This window comes from Oncorhynchus clarkii, chromosome 16 (assembly GCF_045791955.1).
Source record: "Oncorhynchus clarkii lewisi isolate Uvic-CL-2024 chromosome 16, UVic_Ocla_1.0, whole genome shotgun sequence".
In the NCBI taxonomy this organism is placed as follows: Eukaryota; Metazoa; Chordata; class Actinopteri; order Salmoniformes; family Salmonidae; genus Oncorhynchus; species Oncorhynchus clarkii.
This window is the reverse complement of record NC_092162.1, coordinates 57,706,414-57,724,361: the sequence shown is the minus strand read 5'-3', so window position 1 is coordinate 57,724,361 and position 17,948 is coordinate 57,706,414. Positions and strand designations below refer to the sequence as shown.

The following is a 17,948-nucleotide window of genomic DNA, read 5'->3' as shown; positions in this document are numbered from 1 at the left end:
AGACAGGAATGTCAGTGTTCTGCCATGGCCAGCAATGAGCCCGGATCTCAATCCCATTGAGCACGTCTGGGACCTGTTGGATCAGAGGGTGAGGGCTAGAGCCATTCCCCCCAGAAATGTCCGGGAACTTGCAGGTGCCTTCGTGGAAGAGTGGGGTAACATCTCACAGCAAGAACTGGCAAATCTGTTGCAGTCCACGAGGAGGAGATGCACTGCAGGCAGTACCTAATGCAGCTGGTGGCCACACCAGATACTGACTGTTAATTTTGATTTTGACCCCCCCTTTGTTCAGCGACACATTATTCCATTTCTGTTAGTCACATGTCTGTGGAACTTGTTCAGATTATGTCTCAGTTGTTGAATCTTGTTATGTTCATACAAATATTTACACATGTTAAGTTTGCTGAAAATTAATGCAGTTGACAGTGAGAGGACGTTTATTTTTTTGCTGAGTTCATATGTATCTTATTTCTGTCTTTTTTCAGGAGCTAACATGGCGTATGAGTTTTTCCAGCTTATTAATGCCAGATTCCTCCTTATAAAAGGAAATTGAATTGATAAAACTTTGAAGCTGAAGAAAACAGGAACATTTTGTCTGGTAAACTATATTATTGTTGCAATTGCAGGAAAGATTAAGGGAACCATCATAAAACAAATCATTCAATGTAGTAATTCCAGCTTTGTACCAATTCTTAAAACCACTGTCTGTATATGATGAGGAAAGAAGGGATTGTTAACCATCGGAGCGCAGAATTAGTATCTAAATGTCATATGACAAGCTGCTTTTGCAGTATTCCAATTATTTCATGGTGTTCGTGACAATGAAATTCTCCTTTATGCTGTTTTTAATGGCACCCATGTTAGTATAGTATTGAGTCTTGAATCCCTCAAAAATACCAAGCTTGTCTCATAGACTAGAGGTAACATAGTAAACGAAAATCCAGAACACTTAAATGAGTATGTTATGTTTGGTATGTGAAGGGTGGATGGGTGGGCATATAATGAAAAAGTCTATATAACGCTAATGTCTAGCAACCAAAAGGTTGTGTGTTTAAAACTCATCATGGAAAACTTTAGCATTTTAGCTAATTATCAACTTTGCAACTACTTAGCATGTGTTAGCTAACCCTTCCCCTGACTTTTAATATAACTCCTAACCCTAATCTTAATCCTAACCCCTAGCCTAGCTAACGTTGCCACCTAGGCTAATGGTTAGAGCGTTGGACTAGTAACCGGAAGGTTGCAAGTTCAAACCCCCGAGCTGACATGGTACAAATCTGTCATTCTGCCCCTGAACAGGCAGTTAACCCACTGTTCCTAGGCCGTCATTGAAAATAAGAATTTGTTCTTAACTGACTTGCCTGGTTAAATAAAGGTAAAATAAAAAAATAAAATAGGTAACGTTAGCCACAACAAATTGGAATTCATAACATATCCTGCGTATTGCAAATTTGTAACATATCATACAAATTTAAATCCAAAATGGATGATGGATATCCACAAATAAATATATTCCATACCAAACGTAACATATCATATCAGATTTTTGTTTACTATGTTACATCTACCCCTGAGTCCAGGTTGAAAATACAGTCTTTTCAATAATTGGTTATTTTATTAATGGCAAACCACTCATCCTAACTTGGTGGTGGCTGACATCAAATGAAGGCTACTATTTAGGTCGGATTCTATTTCTTTGGCAAAACTCCCTTGCAATCGTATTCCTAACTGATGACAGCACAAGTTCAAGAATGTAGAATTTATTAAATGATTCATTGTCAATCCATCTGCAGTGGGACTTGCACAACTTGCATAATGTACCATCAATGTCAATATCAGTTGGGTATAGGAATATAAAAAAGCTTCAGAAAACTCCCTTTTCATTCCAATAGTACAGAATAACATTTACCAGTTATTTGTACAATGAAGTACCATCACATACTATACACAACAGGATTGGGAATTGTAGCCCTACACATGCTATCACTTGATCCAACAAAGCAGTAGCATCAAACCTAAAAATGCAGAATACTGTACAACGTTTTAAGGATTCTTTCCAGAAGCAGAATTACTAGATTTCATAACTCAGAGATACAGGATATTTCCGGACTGAACATGTTTACTACTGTACATTTCCCGGAAGAACACAGTGAAATCAATCAGTAACACAATAAGTGATTCCTATGGAATAATGAATGTCCTCACCAACTCTCGGCTTCTGGCAGTGTTCAGAGGGATAGGGTCTGCGTTTAAGGCACATGTCTGATGCAACCTAAAAATGCTGCTTTGTCACTGAATGGTCTATCGCTACTGGCGTGCTGGATTGAATCCCCAAGCCGACAAGGTAAAAATATGTCATTCTGCCCTTGAGCAAGGCAATTCATCTTAATTGCTCCAGGGTTGCTGTCAATAATGGCTGATCGCCTGGCTGTGACCCCACTCTCCAAGGGTGTCTCAGGGGGAGTGGGATATGCAAAAAATACATTTCCATTTCACACTTGTACAGGTTACCCACTTGTACATACAGTAAAACAGGACTATATGAGCGCCACCTAATTATTCAGTCATTGGTGCCTGGTTGATAATGACATAGGCGTGGTCCCCATTGAGGTGGTCCTCTCCCTTTTGGATCCAGTTTCTTGATTGATGTTCAGTTTATCCATGCCCATGTGGTCTATGTCCAGTCACTTCCTGGTTGTGACCTCACACGGATATGACCCGTATGGGGCGCTCCTGGGCACTCCACTCCTCCAGAAGTGGAGTGCTCACCACGGACACACTGCCCTCCTGTCCTACATACAGTCTAGCCAAGCCTGAGCCAGGGGGTACCTCTGGGTTCCGGTACCCCACGGTCCGAGTTGAACCTGGATACTGGGGTGGGATGGGGTTTTGAAGTAGGCCTGGATTGTTTGGTTGACCTGGGTTGCGGTACAGGCCTGAGTTGTGCAGAAGAATGGGCTGGTCGTAGCCTCTGCAGGGGAGAGGAGCTGAGTTGAGGGCTGGGCCGAAGGTGGAGGCTGGGGCTGGACCAGTCAGAGCATAGGGGTACTGATGGCACCTGTGGAGAGGACAGAGACAGCGACATTGAGCTTCTCAAGGCAAACTCACAGACACAAACATACAGAAGACACACACACACACAGTCCACACCAGCTGGGTCTCCTTTGGTCACACATTGAAGGGTCCTGGTGGTCCCATTGTCGCAGTGTCTTCTCCTGGGTGTTGTTATTGTTGTTTCTGCCCTTGTGGTCATAGTGAGAGGCCCTGTTCTCCTCCTGCTCCGCTCGCTCTGGCTGGTGCCACAGATCCGTCTCCCTGGCAATGCAAAAAAGCTGTACATCTCAATATCCGTATGAATCCCTATAGTGCAGTACTCAACCACATGGGATCATTTATGGCTCTACATCTTTTATCGCACATCCTGACATCTTACACGTTTTGTCTCACCTTTCCTGCCTCCTCTTTCCTCTCCTCTCATCGCGTCTTTCCCTTACCTCTTCTCCTTTCATTCCTCCTTTCACCTCTTCTGACTCTTCTTCCCACCCCCCCCCCCCTATAAGTTATACTTCTCTCCTCCCTTTTCTCCTCTTTCCTCCTCCTCTCCTCTCACCTCTCCTCCTTTTTCCTTTCCTCCTCCTTGACACAGTCGAGCAGACAGCAGGTGATGAAGGCCATGGACATGAGCAGGATGATGGCACAGCTAATGATAGAGGACACCACTGCCACACTGAACCCAAAGTCATCCGACATGGACAACGCTGGGAGAGGGGGGGGAAAAACATTTTAAAAATCAATCAATCTATTTAGGAACTCTGCCTACAGAAAGTGATGGCTATATCATATATTTGAATGCCCTTTTCACTGTATTACATTCAGCTAGAATAGACAAGTGGTCTTTCTGTTCTTTAAATGTTCCCAGAATGTTTCATTAGGTTGTGGGAACAGTCTGGTGGGAACATCTTTTAAATCAGTAAAGGTCCAATACAGACATTTTTATCTCAATTTAAAATAATTTCTGGGTAACAATAAAGTACCTTACTGTGATTGAAAACAATTAAAATTAATTTAAAAAAAACAGCTAAATCATTAGTGTTACAAGTACACGGCATATGAAGAGAATGGGAACATTTTAATAATTCAGAAATAGTTCTATGTCCTGACTGACCATAATTAGACTGAAACCCCCCACAATAACACAGATATCCCCTGGTGGTGCAGAAGGTTAATGATCTGGCTGCAAAGCTAAAGATTGTAGGTTCAATGTTCTTTAATCATGTTGCTTTTGAAAACCGCTGTGAAATACAATCTACTAAAGGAGAGGATGTTTTTTGTTTGTCCAGTGCCTTCGGGAAGCATCAGACCCCTTGACTTTTTCCACATTTCGTTAAGTTACAGCCTTGTTCTAAAATTGATTAAATAGTATTTTTTTCTTAACAATCTACACACAGTAACCCATAAAGACAAACCGGAAACAGGTTTTTAGAAATGTTGCTATGAGCCTCGAAATTAAGCTCAGGTGCATCCTGTTTCCATTGATCATCCTTGAGATGTTTCTACAACTTGATTGGAGTCCACCTGTGGCAAATTCTATTGATTGGACATGATTTGGAAAGGCTCACACCTGTCTGTATAAGGTCCCACAGTTGACAGTGCATGTCAGAGCAAAAACCAAGCCAATGATGTTGAAGGAGTTCTCCGTAAAGCTCCGAGACAGGATTGTGTCGAGGTACAGATCTGGGGAAGGGTACCAAAAAATGTCTGCAGCATTGAAGTCCCCAAGAACACCATGGCACCCCAAGACAAAAGGGGTCTGAATAAATCCAGTCTGAAATCCAGAACTTAAACTAAATGTCAAAAATAAAACATTTTGTAAAAATGTACTGTCCAGTTGTGCTGACACTCAATATAATGCATGCGATATAATTCCTACTTTAAGACGATTTGAAAAGACAATCTGAAAATTCCTACTTTCATCTGAAAAGCAAAAGTGATCCTCATCACTCATAGCCTTGTAAATATGGGCATATAAAGAGTATGGGTGAAGGGATGGTGTAACGGATCTCGTCCTCCTCTTCTGAGGAGGAGTAGGGAGAAGGATCGGAGGACCAAAACGCAGCGTGGTAAGTGTTCATGATGTAATATTTAATGAATCAAACTGAACACTGAACTACAAAAACAATAAAGTGAACGAACGAAAACAGTCCTGTCTGGCGACATACACAAAGACAGAAAATAATCACCCACGAAACACAGGTGGAAAAAGGCTACCTAAGTATGATTCTCAATCAGAGACAACTAACGACACCTGCCTCTGATTGAGAACCATACTAGGCCGAACACAGAAACCAACATAGAAAAACAAACATAGACTGCCCACCCCAACTCACAACCTGACCATACTAAAACAAAGACAAAACAAAGGAACTAAGGTCAGAACGTGACAGATGGTGAATAACCCAGTGGCCAGTATTTCCCTGGGTCAGTTATGTCTAAGAAGGTTAAAAAGGAAGCATGGAATTCCTGATTGCCAAACGGCTATATACTGAAAAAAATAGAAATAAAAGAGCTTCACTGGTGGAGTAGAAGATAAATTGAAACCCCACAAGGGCTGACTGTAAACACATTGAAAAAATAGATGGTTCTGTTTGTATGAGTACATGCTGTTTAAGTGTCCTCTGAATGAAATAATGTGCAGATTGTAAACATATGAATTTTGAAAAATATGTTTATGATGAAATGCTGTTCAAATGTGTGTCACTATATCGGCAACAACACAGTCCTTAATGTGAATTGCCATTAAATCTGGAGAGGAAAATAATTGGGATGTATTCCAATCTGCTTGAAGGAGCTACAAATGTTAATGTTGTGGTAACATTAGGTAAAACCTAAATATAACATTTTCTAAATATTCTTGAAATGTTCTGAGGACCTACAAGACAAGGTAAAATGTATATTGTGTGAACGTCAATGGAATATTATGTTAAACCTAAAACAAATATGCTATGAACGTTGTAAACATGAACTTATTTCATTCTAACAACATTAAGGGAATATCCTGTGCAACCTAATTTAAACATTGCATGAATGTCATCACAACTAAGCATATTTTGTGTTTTGGGAACTTTTCTCTTATACCATACCCACACTGTTCCCACAACCTAATTAAATGTTCTGGGAACCTTTAAAGAACTAAGAAAGGCTATTCTGCCAACATTCTTGCAACATCAAAGGAGTGTTTTGTGCTCCCTGATACAAACATGATCTAAATGTCAGCACATCTGGACAGTTGTAGTGTTTTGTGCTCCCTGATACAAACATGATCTAAATGTCAGCACATCTGGACAGTTGGAGTGTTTTGGGAACCTGCCTCTTGACATTTTCACCCAATGTTCCGACAACCTAACGAACTGGATGGTTTTTGTGTTTTGGGAAGATATCTCTCACCAGACGGTTCCCACAACCTAATATCACATAGTGGGAACCTTTAAAGAACAGATAAAATATTGTTTTTGTAAAATCAGATGAATGTTTTTTGCATCCTAAAATAAACATTGTAGAATAATCTGCACAACTGGACAGTTTTTGTGTTTTAGGAACATATATTGTATGATGTCCCCACAATGTTCCCACTAGACTGTTCCCACAACCTTATGAAACATTCTGGGAATGTAAATAACCTTCAAAGAACAAATGTGTTCTAGGAATGGTCTTGCAACATCATGTGAATGTTTTAATCAAACATTCTATAATCATCAACACGATTGGACAGTTTTAGTGTTATAAATGTTCTTGGAACTTTCACTGAACCAATTCTGGTTTGCTGGGGATCTCCAATATATTCCTCTATATTCCTCTTCTTCAGAATAATGAAGAGACTGACAAGCAGGCAGACACAGCTCTGGGGGAGTTTGCAATCCCTGCACTTTTTCCACTCAATGCATTCTGAATCTTTTAATTTACTCCACATACACAGAGAGACACACACTGTCCTAAGAGGACAACTTTCATTTTCACAGTAGAGTTGAGCCTGGCTCATCCATAATGTATGACTGAAGTGACGGCTGTCTCCACATGCTCTCAGCCATTGATTGGCCAGCAGAGCTGACTCATAGAGTCAGGAAGACAGGGAGAGAGGGACAAACCTGACAGTCTCCCATTTGGCTTTCTGGTCCTCATAAAATACAAATATGCTTTACATAAGAGAATTAGAAATATGAAAATAATGTCTAGGAATATTTCAAGAACAAACTTAACAGGCACTGTAGTGATGCTGTTTCCTTTGATTGCTGTCTTTTTAAAAGATTTGGATTAAATCAAACTATATTGACAACCAAATTGACAACCAAATACAATGTAATATCACAAAATGATCTTACATTTGAAATCAACCAGAGCTTAAAACCCTATGCCTATTGTATTGTCTATTTTTAGTTGATTTCTAGGTTGAATTGAAACTATAGCTGTTGATGACATTGTAAATGCTATATAAGGCTAAAGGGCATCATTGATGATCTATGAGTGATAAAGGATGGCCACATTTCATTTGCTCCGTTAAACTACCCTTTGGAATTACTTCGATAGCAACAATGAAGCTACACTGAGTGTACAAAACATTAAGAACACCTTCCTAATATCCTTCTTTAACCTGTCTCCTCTCCTTCATCTACACTGATTCAAGTGGATTTAACAAGTGACATCAATAAGGGGATCATGGCTTTTTTTCTGATAGTGGATATCCTTCTGAAGATCTGAAGTTGTTTTAAAGGTACAAATTCAACATATTTTATAGAAGATCTGTCTACGTTGAAATTTGGTTACCATGATGACATAATCCTGTGGTAGAAGTTTCACCCTAATAACAACAGTTGATTACTTTTTTCAAATCCAATGTATTTTCAAAGTATATTCCACGTCACAATACATTAACAAATGATGTTGATCCAGTCAGTTTGTGCCCAGTGGGTAGGTATCCTCTCAGCCTTAGATACATACGTTTACACCAGGGAGAACCTCCTGACCACTGGGTGCTGTTGCTGCCCCAGACGCAGGACACCTCACTGCCCCCAACCAGATGGTGTCTGGACGGGCACTGCAAGGTGATCACCGTTCCCACGTTGGTGCCATTCCCCTGGATAATCCTCTGGGTCCCCAGCGCAGGCAGGGGCATTGGGGTACACTGGCCTGGAGGGGGAGAACAGAGATGGTCACTATAGTATATCCAGCCATATGTAAGCAGAAGAGAACACTACTTTACAGAACACTACAGTGCAGAACATGGCACTACAGAACACTCTGCATAGAAGCCCTGTAGGGGACTGCCCAGCATTGTGACAACAACAAAAACACCCCATCTGCAACCCTGCGCTTTGCTCTATCTAATGATGATTGTCTCAAAGCAGGAAAGATGATACATGATTAAACAAAAGGCCTGATAGCTTGGCGGAAACTCAGGACCCATCTGGAGCCATGTTAAACAGCTGGTTATCAGGCTCTGTTCTACACACTGAAATATGACTAGTCACAGAATGATAGTACATTCTCTGTTTACATTATCACCTTATAACCTTAGGTATAATGGAAATGTCATTGAGGAAAATTGTCTGTGAAATCATGTAGCTTAGGCCTATTACGATTGAGGACAAATTGATGTAGTGTCTCTGCCACCACAAGAGGTCCTACATGTTGGAGAAATCATGTCTGAACTCTTCAACGGTATCTGAAAGAGGGACCGAGTTAATCTGGATAAAGTTTGAAATAGCTAGTAAATCTAAAACGTCTGAGTATTCCTTTGAATGAATGCTAGTGTGAGAGAGAGAGAGTCAGCAAGCAAGAGAGTTATATTGCTGACTGAGTATTGGGTGTTAGGCAAATTCACAAACCATAATTTATGATAGACAGCGCTGTGTGTGTATGTGTGCGCGCGGGTGTGTGTGGGTGTATACGTGTGTGTGCGCGAGCGTGGGTGTGTGCATGCCTGTGGGTGTGTTAGCGTGTGTGTGCATGTGTGTGTAATTGTGTATGTGTTTAAAAGTGTAGACTGTACATCTGATATCTCAGTACAGCCGCAGTGTTAGTTGATGTGAAACTAAGAATCCTGCCATTCTGAAAGCCACCTGCAGCTTCTCAGACCATGTGATCTATAGGAACACACTCTCACTTCCTCTTTAGATTGTTTCGCCCTTTTACACAACGCAGACTCGGAATAGACAATAGACTATTCTCTTGGTGTATTGTGTTTTTTGTTGCTAGGTATTACTGCACTGTTCGAGCTAGAAACACAAGCATTTCGCTGAACCTGGGAAAACATCTGTAAATCTGTGTAGCGACTAATAACCTTTGATTTGAAGCCATAGCTTTCATTCTTTGTTGTCATATGATACTTTGTAGGCCTAAACAAATTATGCGTAGCTTTTAGAAAGTAATGTAGTTTTGCTGCTTTGTAAATAATTGAGCATTACAGACACAGTACATCATATAAATTAGTTTATATGTGTGTGTGTCATGGAATGCATTTTCTCCTAAAAAATGACATGTTGGCAGGTCCACTCTGTGATGGTGTACACACACAGTTTGCAGCTATAAATGGTTCATAGCAAATGCATTTAACAAATTCATAATGCCTCCAATCAAGCTCTAATTTCAGCCACTGCACGAATGACATGACACCTATGCCCATCTTGGGGCGGCAGGGTAGCCTAGTGGTTAGAGCATTGGACTTGTAACTGAAAGGTTGCAAGTTCAAATCCCAGAGCTGACAAGGTACAAAATCTGTCGTTCTGCCCCTGAACAGGCAGTTAACCCACTGTTCCTAGGCCGTCATTGAAAATAAGAATTTGTTCTTAACTGACTTGCCTAGTAAAATAAAGGTAAAATAAAAAAAATAAAACATCTTGGATAGAATCTCGCTTACCTGTATAATTACGGCCGCCACGGTTTCCGTTTTCGGTTGAATAAATATTTCTGGAAACATCAACCACCGAAGCTGTAACCGTTGACATGTCGGATGTAGATCTACCCAACCCTCGACAACCCCTGCAGGACGCGCGTAAAAACGAAAAGGAGGCCCACAGGATGATGCTCCGTAGCCCAGAGCTGGAGAATTGCGGTGACTGTGATGGATTGTGTTCGCGCTCCGTCTCACCGGCTGTGCTCAAGCGTTAGCTTCTCTCTTTTCAGGGCGCATACTATAGTTCTCTGGCCACCAACCCAGCAGTGTGTGTTGTTTGGTCTATCTCGCTGTGTGTTGTTGGGCTTGTCTCGCTGCGCTCTGACAATGCACTGACTGTCCAGAGCTAAAATCCGACCTTCTTTCTGTGAGAAATTCTGCAAAACTATTCGGTGTGTTTGTCAGAATGTCACTACCTTCACTTGGTTCACTCGATGTCACGGTTATAGGCGTGTTGTCCGGGAAAGTTTCAGTTCTCAAATCAGTCTGAAGTCCGATATGTGTTTGTAGCCTCAGCATTATACAGATTGCAGATCAGCTCATGAATAACGGGGAGGTGAAGAGTGGAAATATTTGAAATATCAATGTCTCTCATACAGTTTGTTGATTACACATTATCTACGGAAGCTCTCGTGGGCAGCAAGTATGAGACGGCGCAGAGAAGCGGTATTTGGACATGCATCGGCGAGAGACGTGCTTTGATAATGTAACATATTTTACAGAATAAAATTAGGAATTTTTATGCGAGAGGGAGACAGGAGTCAGGGTTTTTGGTTTCACGGGATTGAGACTGGATAGGAAAATAGCCTAGACTGAGAAGATGTATTCCCCAAGTACATTTACACATGCTCAGAGTTTTACTTGGTGGTATGGTGTTGCTAGTGAAAGACATTTGAGACATACAGAGAACTGAGTTTAAACACGTTTACATACATTATTTCTGAATTGTCAACAGACTTCATATCTGTGACAGAGATGCCTATGTATTGAATTGTGTATAGGCCTGTCAAACACACACACACATAGCAACGCGCGTAATTTTTTTTTGGTTTATTAACAGCATTCGTGTCTCGTGTGCAGTCCGTTAATGTGAATTGTGAGTGTGTTTTGAATTTATGGCGACTTTGTGTGAAGTAAATACCGCTTCCATGCAGCAAAGGCTTCCATGCAGCAACCTGTTTGGATAGTGTGCGATTTACATTTGGATCATCTACTGCTGTGCATGTTGTGGATTCTGTCGATTTGCATTAGTGCGGCATTCAGGATTTAAAAAAATGCATTTCGCAGGTTTTGAGAAAGAGATAGTGGGGGTTGGGGGTGGGGGCAGATTAATCTGAGTTTATTATCAAGGTCAGTGAAATCTGAGATTCCCTAAAAGCAGGCCACTTTGATACAGCTATGACTGGAAGTGATTTTTTCAAAGCAGATTAGGAGAATCTACACAGCAGGTTAGGCTATTTAAATAGCAAGTTAAGATAATAAGGTTAAGATCAAATCCAATTTTATTGGCCACATACATGTGTTTAGCAGATGTTATTGCAGGTGTAGCGAAATGCTTGTGCTTCTAGCTCCAACAGTGCAGTAATATTTAACAATTCATATCTAACAGTTTCACAACATATACCCAAAATACATGTAAATCTAAGTGAGGAACGGATTAAGAATATATATATATATATATATATATATCAGCATTGGACTAAGATACAGTAACACAGTATAGAGTACAGTGTGTACATATGAGATTGGTGATGCAATATTTACAAACAATTAAAGTGACTAAGATACAGTAGAATAGTATAGAGTACAGTTTATACATATGTCATAGCAGCATTGGACTAAGATACAGTGGCATAGTATAGAGTACAGTATATACATATGAGATGGGTGATGCAATATTTACAAACAATTAAAGTGACTAAGATACCGTAGAATAGTATAGAGTACAGTTTATACATATGAGATGAGTAATGCAAGATAAGGAGGAGACATTATTAAAGTGACTAGTATTTCATTTCCTTAAAGTGGCCAGTGATCCCTAATGTGCTAGGGATGGCTGTTTAGCAGTCTGATGACCTTGAGATAGAAGCTGTTTTTCAGTCTCTCGGTCCCAGCTTTGATGCACCTGTACTGACCTTCTGGATGGTAGCGGGGTGAACAGGCAGTGGTTGATGTCCTTTATTATATTTTTGGCCTTCCTATGGCATCGGGTGCTGTAGGTGTTCAGGAGGGTTGGAAGTTTGCCCCTGGTTATGCGTTGGGCGGAATGTACCACCTGTACCAGCTTTGCGGTTGTGGGCGGTGCAGTTGCCGTACCAGGCGCTGATACAGCCCGACAGGATGTTCTCAATTGTGCATCTGTAAAAGATCATGAGGGTTTTAGGCATTAAGACACATTTCTTTAGCCTCCTGAGGTTGAAGAGGGGCTGTTGCGCCTTCTTCACCACACTGTCTTTGTGAGTGGACCATTTCAGTTTGTCAGTAATGTGTATGCCAAGGTACTTGAAGCTTTCCACCTTCTCCCCTGTGGTCCCATTGATGTGGATAGGGGGGTGCTCCCTCTGCTGTTTCCTGAAGTTCACAATCATCTCCTTAGTTTTGTTGACGTTGAGTAGGAGGTTATTTACCTGGCACCACACTCCCAGAGACCTCACCTCCTCCCTGTAGGCTGTCTCATCTTTGTTGGAAATCAAGCTCTACATGCGAATGCCTGGGACTGATGCAGTTCACTGTACCAAATTACCTGCACATTGTGGATCATGTCCAGCATGGACCCCTGTCCAAAGAACAACTACTCAGCAGATATGACAATGTATTCAACAGGCCCGTTGAATCAGTGTCTGGGGATGTACACTTTGAAGTGGATGAGAGCGTCACTCCAGTCCAGTGTGCTCCTCACAATGTGCCCATTGCAATGAAAGTGGCTGTGAAGGCCCAGCTGGACAAGTATGAGGCCGATGGCCACATGACATCTGTGACTGAACCAACTGACTGGATCAGTAATATGGTCATAGTGAAAAAAAGAGAAGCTGAGGGTCTGCATCGACCCAAAGCATCTGAACCAAGCACTGAAACGATCCCACTACATCATGCCGACACTAGAGGATGTCCTCTATAAGCTTCCCAAGGCCAGGATCTTCACCTTGGTGGATGCCCGAGATGCATTCCTTCAATGCAAGCTGGACGAAGAAAGCAGCTTCATGACTACCTTCTGGACCCCCTGGGGTAGGAAACACTGACTCAAGCTCCCGTTTGGTGTCTCAGTGGCGCCTGAGGTATACCAACGCAAGCAGCACAAGTTACTAGCTGGGCTCAAGGGCATTGAACCCATCGCCGATGATGTCCTGATCGTAGGCTGTGGTGACACAGACGAAGAAGCAGAACGCGACCACAATGTGAAGCTCCTGGCACTGATGGAGTGCTGCCAATCAGTTAAGCTTTGTCTTGGCTTGAAGAAGCTGCAGTTCAAGGTGAAAGACGTCCACTTCCATGGCCACATTCTCTCGGGCAAAAGGCCTTAAGCCGGACCCAGACAAGGTCCGAGCGATCCTCGACATGCCAAACCCGTCTGATGCAAAAGGAGTACAGCGTCTCATCGGTTTTGCAAACTATCTTGCAAAGTTCATGCCAAACCTATCAGCAGTCTGTGAGCCTCTGCGCCGGTTGCTGGACAAAGATACACCATGGCACTGGCTACCCAAGCGCAAGGCCGCAGTGCAGGAGATGAAATCTCTGGCATCATCCATGCCAGTGTTGTGCTACTATGACGTCACGAAGCCTGTCACAATCCAGCCAAAGGGGACTTGGATGCTGCCTTATGCAGGAAGGCCAGCCCGTTGCGTTTGCCTCGTGAGCGCTCACCCCCACCGAACAAAACTATGTACAAATTGAGAAAGAGTGCCTCAGCATTGTCCTCTCCTTCTCCTGATTCCATCACTACTTATATGGTCTAAAGCTGGTCACCGCTGAAACTGACCACAAACCATTCATTGCCATATTCAGTAAACCTCTCCTCAACGCACCCAAGAGGCTTCAAAGCATGCGCCTGACTCTGCAAAACTACAGCCTGAAGGTCATTGAGCAGGGCAACAGCACACACTGAGCAGGGCAACAGCACAATGTACAGGCAGAGGCACTGTCTATCAGCAGCAGGCCATCTGTTCGCTACAGCAGGAACAACAAGATGTTCAACAGATCAATCAGGCAGACTACTTAAACGTCACAGATCACCGCCTAGCAGATCAGATCAGGCAACAACACACTGACAAGGACGAACACCTACTGTCAATGACTACTAATACTGGACCTTTCGAGATGAGATCAGCATGCAAAATGGCATCTTGTTCAGAGGTCAGAAGGTCATTATCCCCAAATCACTACGTCCAGAGATGCTTACCCCCTTACACTCCAGTCACGTTGGAGGTGACGCATGCTACCGCAAGGCTCGCGAAACATTATACTGGCCAAACATGCAAGCAGAAATTAAAGACTTTGTCAGCAACTGTACCACATGCAACGAGTACGCTCATGAACAGCAAAAGGAAACCATGATGTCACACAAACTGCCCACAAGGGCCTGGCAAATCGTCAGCATGGACTTATTCAGCCACAGACAAAAGGACTATCTTCTCATCGTTGATAACTACTCTGACTTTTGGGAAATTGAACTGCTGCCTGACTTGTCTGCAGAGACGGTCATAAAGCTCTGCAAGGCGCAGTTTGCAAGGCAAGGTCAGCTTGACAAGGTAATCACAGACAATGGCCCACAATTCATTGCACAGTTCAAGCGTTTCGCCTCAGAATGGGAGTTTGACCACGTGACCTCTTCAAGACACCCAACAGCAAATGGCAAGGCAGCTGTCAAGATTGCAAAAAACCTGTTAAGCAGGGCCTTGCGCGACAGCAACGACCCATGGAGAGTGATCTTACAGTGGAGGAACACACCCACCGAAAACATGGATAGCAGCCCAGCACAACGCCTTCTGTCCAGACGTCTGAAGACTACTATCCCCGTAGCTAACAACCTGCGTCATGGTTGGCATCACGGACAAACTGCGTCACAGAAAGCCGCTCGCTAAGTGCTTCTATGACCGGACTGCTCGAGACCTACCAGAGCTGGAGGTGGGTGAAACGATAAGGATGAAGCTGCTGCCGGGAGACCACACAGGACTTTGGAGGCTGGGCACATGCCTACAGAGTTGCACCACGTTCTTACCTGATGGATGTTGTCACAATCAGGTGGATCTGCGCGTAGCAGAGCAGACAAACCAGAACACGCCATACACTCACCTAGATGAGCTGGATCACAGTCCAGGCCTAAGGGTAAGGGGTGCAGAATTGAGACATGAGCCAACTGAAGGTGAGGCTTCTACCCCACCAAGCTCTCCAGCTCGTGGCCCTAATCCCTGTCAGAGCAAATAGGGTCGGCTGTGCAAGCCACCGGACATGCTTAATCTGTAAGCAAGAGACTGTTAACTTGTCCTCTGTTTTTTATTTTTTAATTTGACCCCTTTTTTTGTGGTATCCAATTGTTAGTAGCTACTATCTTGTCTCATCACTACAACTCCCGTACGGGCTCGGGAGAGACGAAGGTCGAAACCCTACCAAGCCGCACTGCTTATTAACATAGTGCGCATCCAACCCGGAAGCCAGCCGCACCAATGTGTCGGAGGAAACACCGTGCCCCTGGCAACCTTGGTTAGCGTGCACTGCGCCCGGCCTGCCACAGGAGTCGATAGTGCGCGATGAGACAAGGATATCCCTACCGGCCAAACCCTCCCTAACCCGGAAGACGCTAGGCCAATTGTGCGTCGCCCCACGGACCTCCCGGCTGCAGCCGGTTACGACAGAGCCTGGGTGCGAACCCAGAGTCTCTGGTGGCACAGCTGGCGCTGCAGTACATCGCCCTTAACCACTGCGCCACCCGGGAGGCCCAACTTGTCCTCTGTTAATTAAAAAAAATAATTAAAAAGGAAGATGACAACTGAAGTAAAAAGAAGATGTAATGCTTTTTCAATTGTTATGACTTGACTGTTAAGAATTTATTGTCATGCCGTTATGTTTGCACTTTCTATTGAAAAGGATGATGTTACGGAGTCTAGTTGATAGGTATTCGACTAGCCAGACTGTTCCCCGGACTCCACGTTGTAACGGTTTTGACTTGAGGTTATTGTTTATAGGGGTGCCAGGTAGGTTGTGCCTACCAGAGAAAACATTGGTTTCTCCTTTTAGTTTGGGAGGGAATGAGTCCCATCTGGTCCGTCAAGTCTACACCAATACAAAGGACTTATGTAAAAGTCAGGATGGAAATAAACTTTTCATAAACCCTTAAAACATTGAAAAGAACTTCAAAAACAACTATATTCTTTTGCGTGGGTTGTATTAGCAACATCAATGATTACACACACACATAATAATATAACACAATGAGTTCTGGTTCCTCCAGAAATGTCCTGTACCTCGGGCCTAAAGAGTCCAGCCCGGTAAAGGAGTTCAGTGAACTCAAGTGACTTTTGTCACGCAATGTTTGTCCGTTCATTCCGTGTAGCGTAAACCCAGTATTAATCATACAATCAATATAACAATAATTTTACCACAGAACTTTAAAGCGTATCAGCTCTTACTAAGTCCTCAACTACATCTAACTACATAAATCATCACAGTATACATCACATCAAAACAAATGAAATACCGTATACAAAAAGGTGGTAGTCAGTCGGTCAGTCAGACAATCCAATCCGCCAATAGATCTCCAGCGGAGAAAGGCCACGAAGAACGGAGGTGTAGTCCACGGACGCAAAGAGTGGATCCGATCCTGGGTAAACTCTATTAGGCTACAAAACACACGTTTAACCGCAACAAAACAACGGAATAGAGAAGCTTCGGGAACTGAGGGTTGAACACATCCTCAGTCACGTCTCCATCACAACCCCACTTTTGCGCAGCTGATGCTGGCTATTTAATTGGGAATTAAAGGGAAAGCGCCCTATTGGAAGGATAAGCACTGAGACGGTTCAGAATAATTCAGGGCCGTCACAACGTGTATGGATTTGTACAATGCTTAACAAGGCTATTGAACTTAACATTGGTCTGTCTTTATTCCTTTATCTAACATATCATACAGAAACAAGGACTTCATTACAAAATGAGAAGCCAGGGTTGCCAACTGAAAATAATACATTTTGAGAACAAAGTTATACTGTAGGTCAACAGACAGTCAAGTTTTCCTTGGAAAAAACTCCAAAGGGTGGAGAAAGTTTGGATCCTCAGGGGACAGACAGATGCAGAAAACTTGATTTGAGAATCAGACACAACAACATGTAGCTCACATAAAGTACTTCCCCACAAACATGCGATCATCTATTTGTACAGACAGACCCAAACAGTCACACAGCCTTTTATTACTTCTAAGTGTTTATTATGCAGAAACCACAGTGATAAGGCACACCTTGCCCCTTTTCTCTATTGACTCCTGGTCATTGTGAATGCAGGGTGGGTATGGGGCTGCTCTGCTCTGCTTGATAAGTCCTCAGACTTGCACAGCCCCTTTCACCTGAGCTACACCAGCCACCACACACACACACACACTCTGATTCATTGAAATAACAACTCAAGAATTTTAAAGAGTCACTTGTCAGTGAGTTTTGATGGCAGATCTCAGTGGTTATGGTCACCCATGGATTGAGTAGAGTTAAAGTATCCTGCCCAGCAGCACAATGCATCTCTCTGTGGGCGAGAGGCAACCCCAGCCCTGGGCTATATAGACCTACTAGATGAGAGGAGACTGTGTCTTTACTTTCTTTCTCCAACTATTGCAGAGGTGGGCAGTAAAATAAAGTAATTGTGTGAGTCAACAGAGCAGCCTGTTCTTATAGACTAGATGTAACATAGTAAACGTAATTCTGGGACACTCAAAATAGTATGATATGTTAAGTTTGGTATGGTTAAATAAGACAGAAGGTTACTTAAGGCAAAAATGAAAGTAGGGTTATTGGTTAGGGTG

At 42.8% G+C, this 17,948-nt stretch overlaps 1 protein-coding gene across 1 annotated transcript; it reads right to left on the bottom strand.

The window, feature by feature from the left end:
* Nucleotides 1–1,747: 1,747 nt before the first annotated feature.
* LOC139367723 (uncharacterized) lies at nucleotides 1,748–11,149 on the bottom strand. Its single transcript, XM_071106033.1, has 5 exons — nucleotides 9,911–11,149; nucleotides 7,993–8,181; nucleotides 3,611–3,758; nucleotides 3,151–3,315; nucleotides 1,748–3,058 (listed from the first exon to the last, which is right to left on the bottom strand). Exons 1-5 carry the CDS (start codon nucleotides 9,996–9,998, stop codon nucleotides 2,704–2,706), a joined length of 945 nt encoding a protein of 314 aa, XP_070962134.1. The 5' UTR covers nucleotides 9,999–11,149; the 3' UTR covers nucleotides 1,748–2,703.
* Nucleotides 11,150–17,948: the final 6,799 nt, after the last annotated feature.

Excerpts from the sequence above, each read along its gene's own strand:
- LOC139367723 (XM_071106033.1), bottom strand. The coding sequence starts at position 9,998 with ATGTCAACGGTTACAGCTTCGGTGGTTGATGTTTCCAGAAATATTTAT. Across the intron at positions 8,182-9,910 it reads TGGCGGCCGTAATTATACAG|GCCAGTGTACCCCAATGCCC; the intron begins GTAAGCGAGATT and ends CTCCCCCTCCAG. Across the intron at positions 3,059-3,150 it reads GACCAAAGGAGACCCAGCTG|GTGCCATCAGTACCCCTATG; the intron begins GTGTGGACTGTG and ends TCCTCTCCACAG.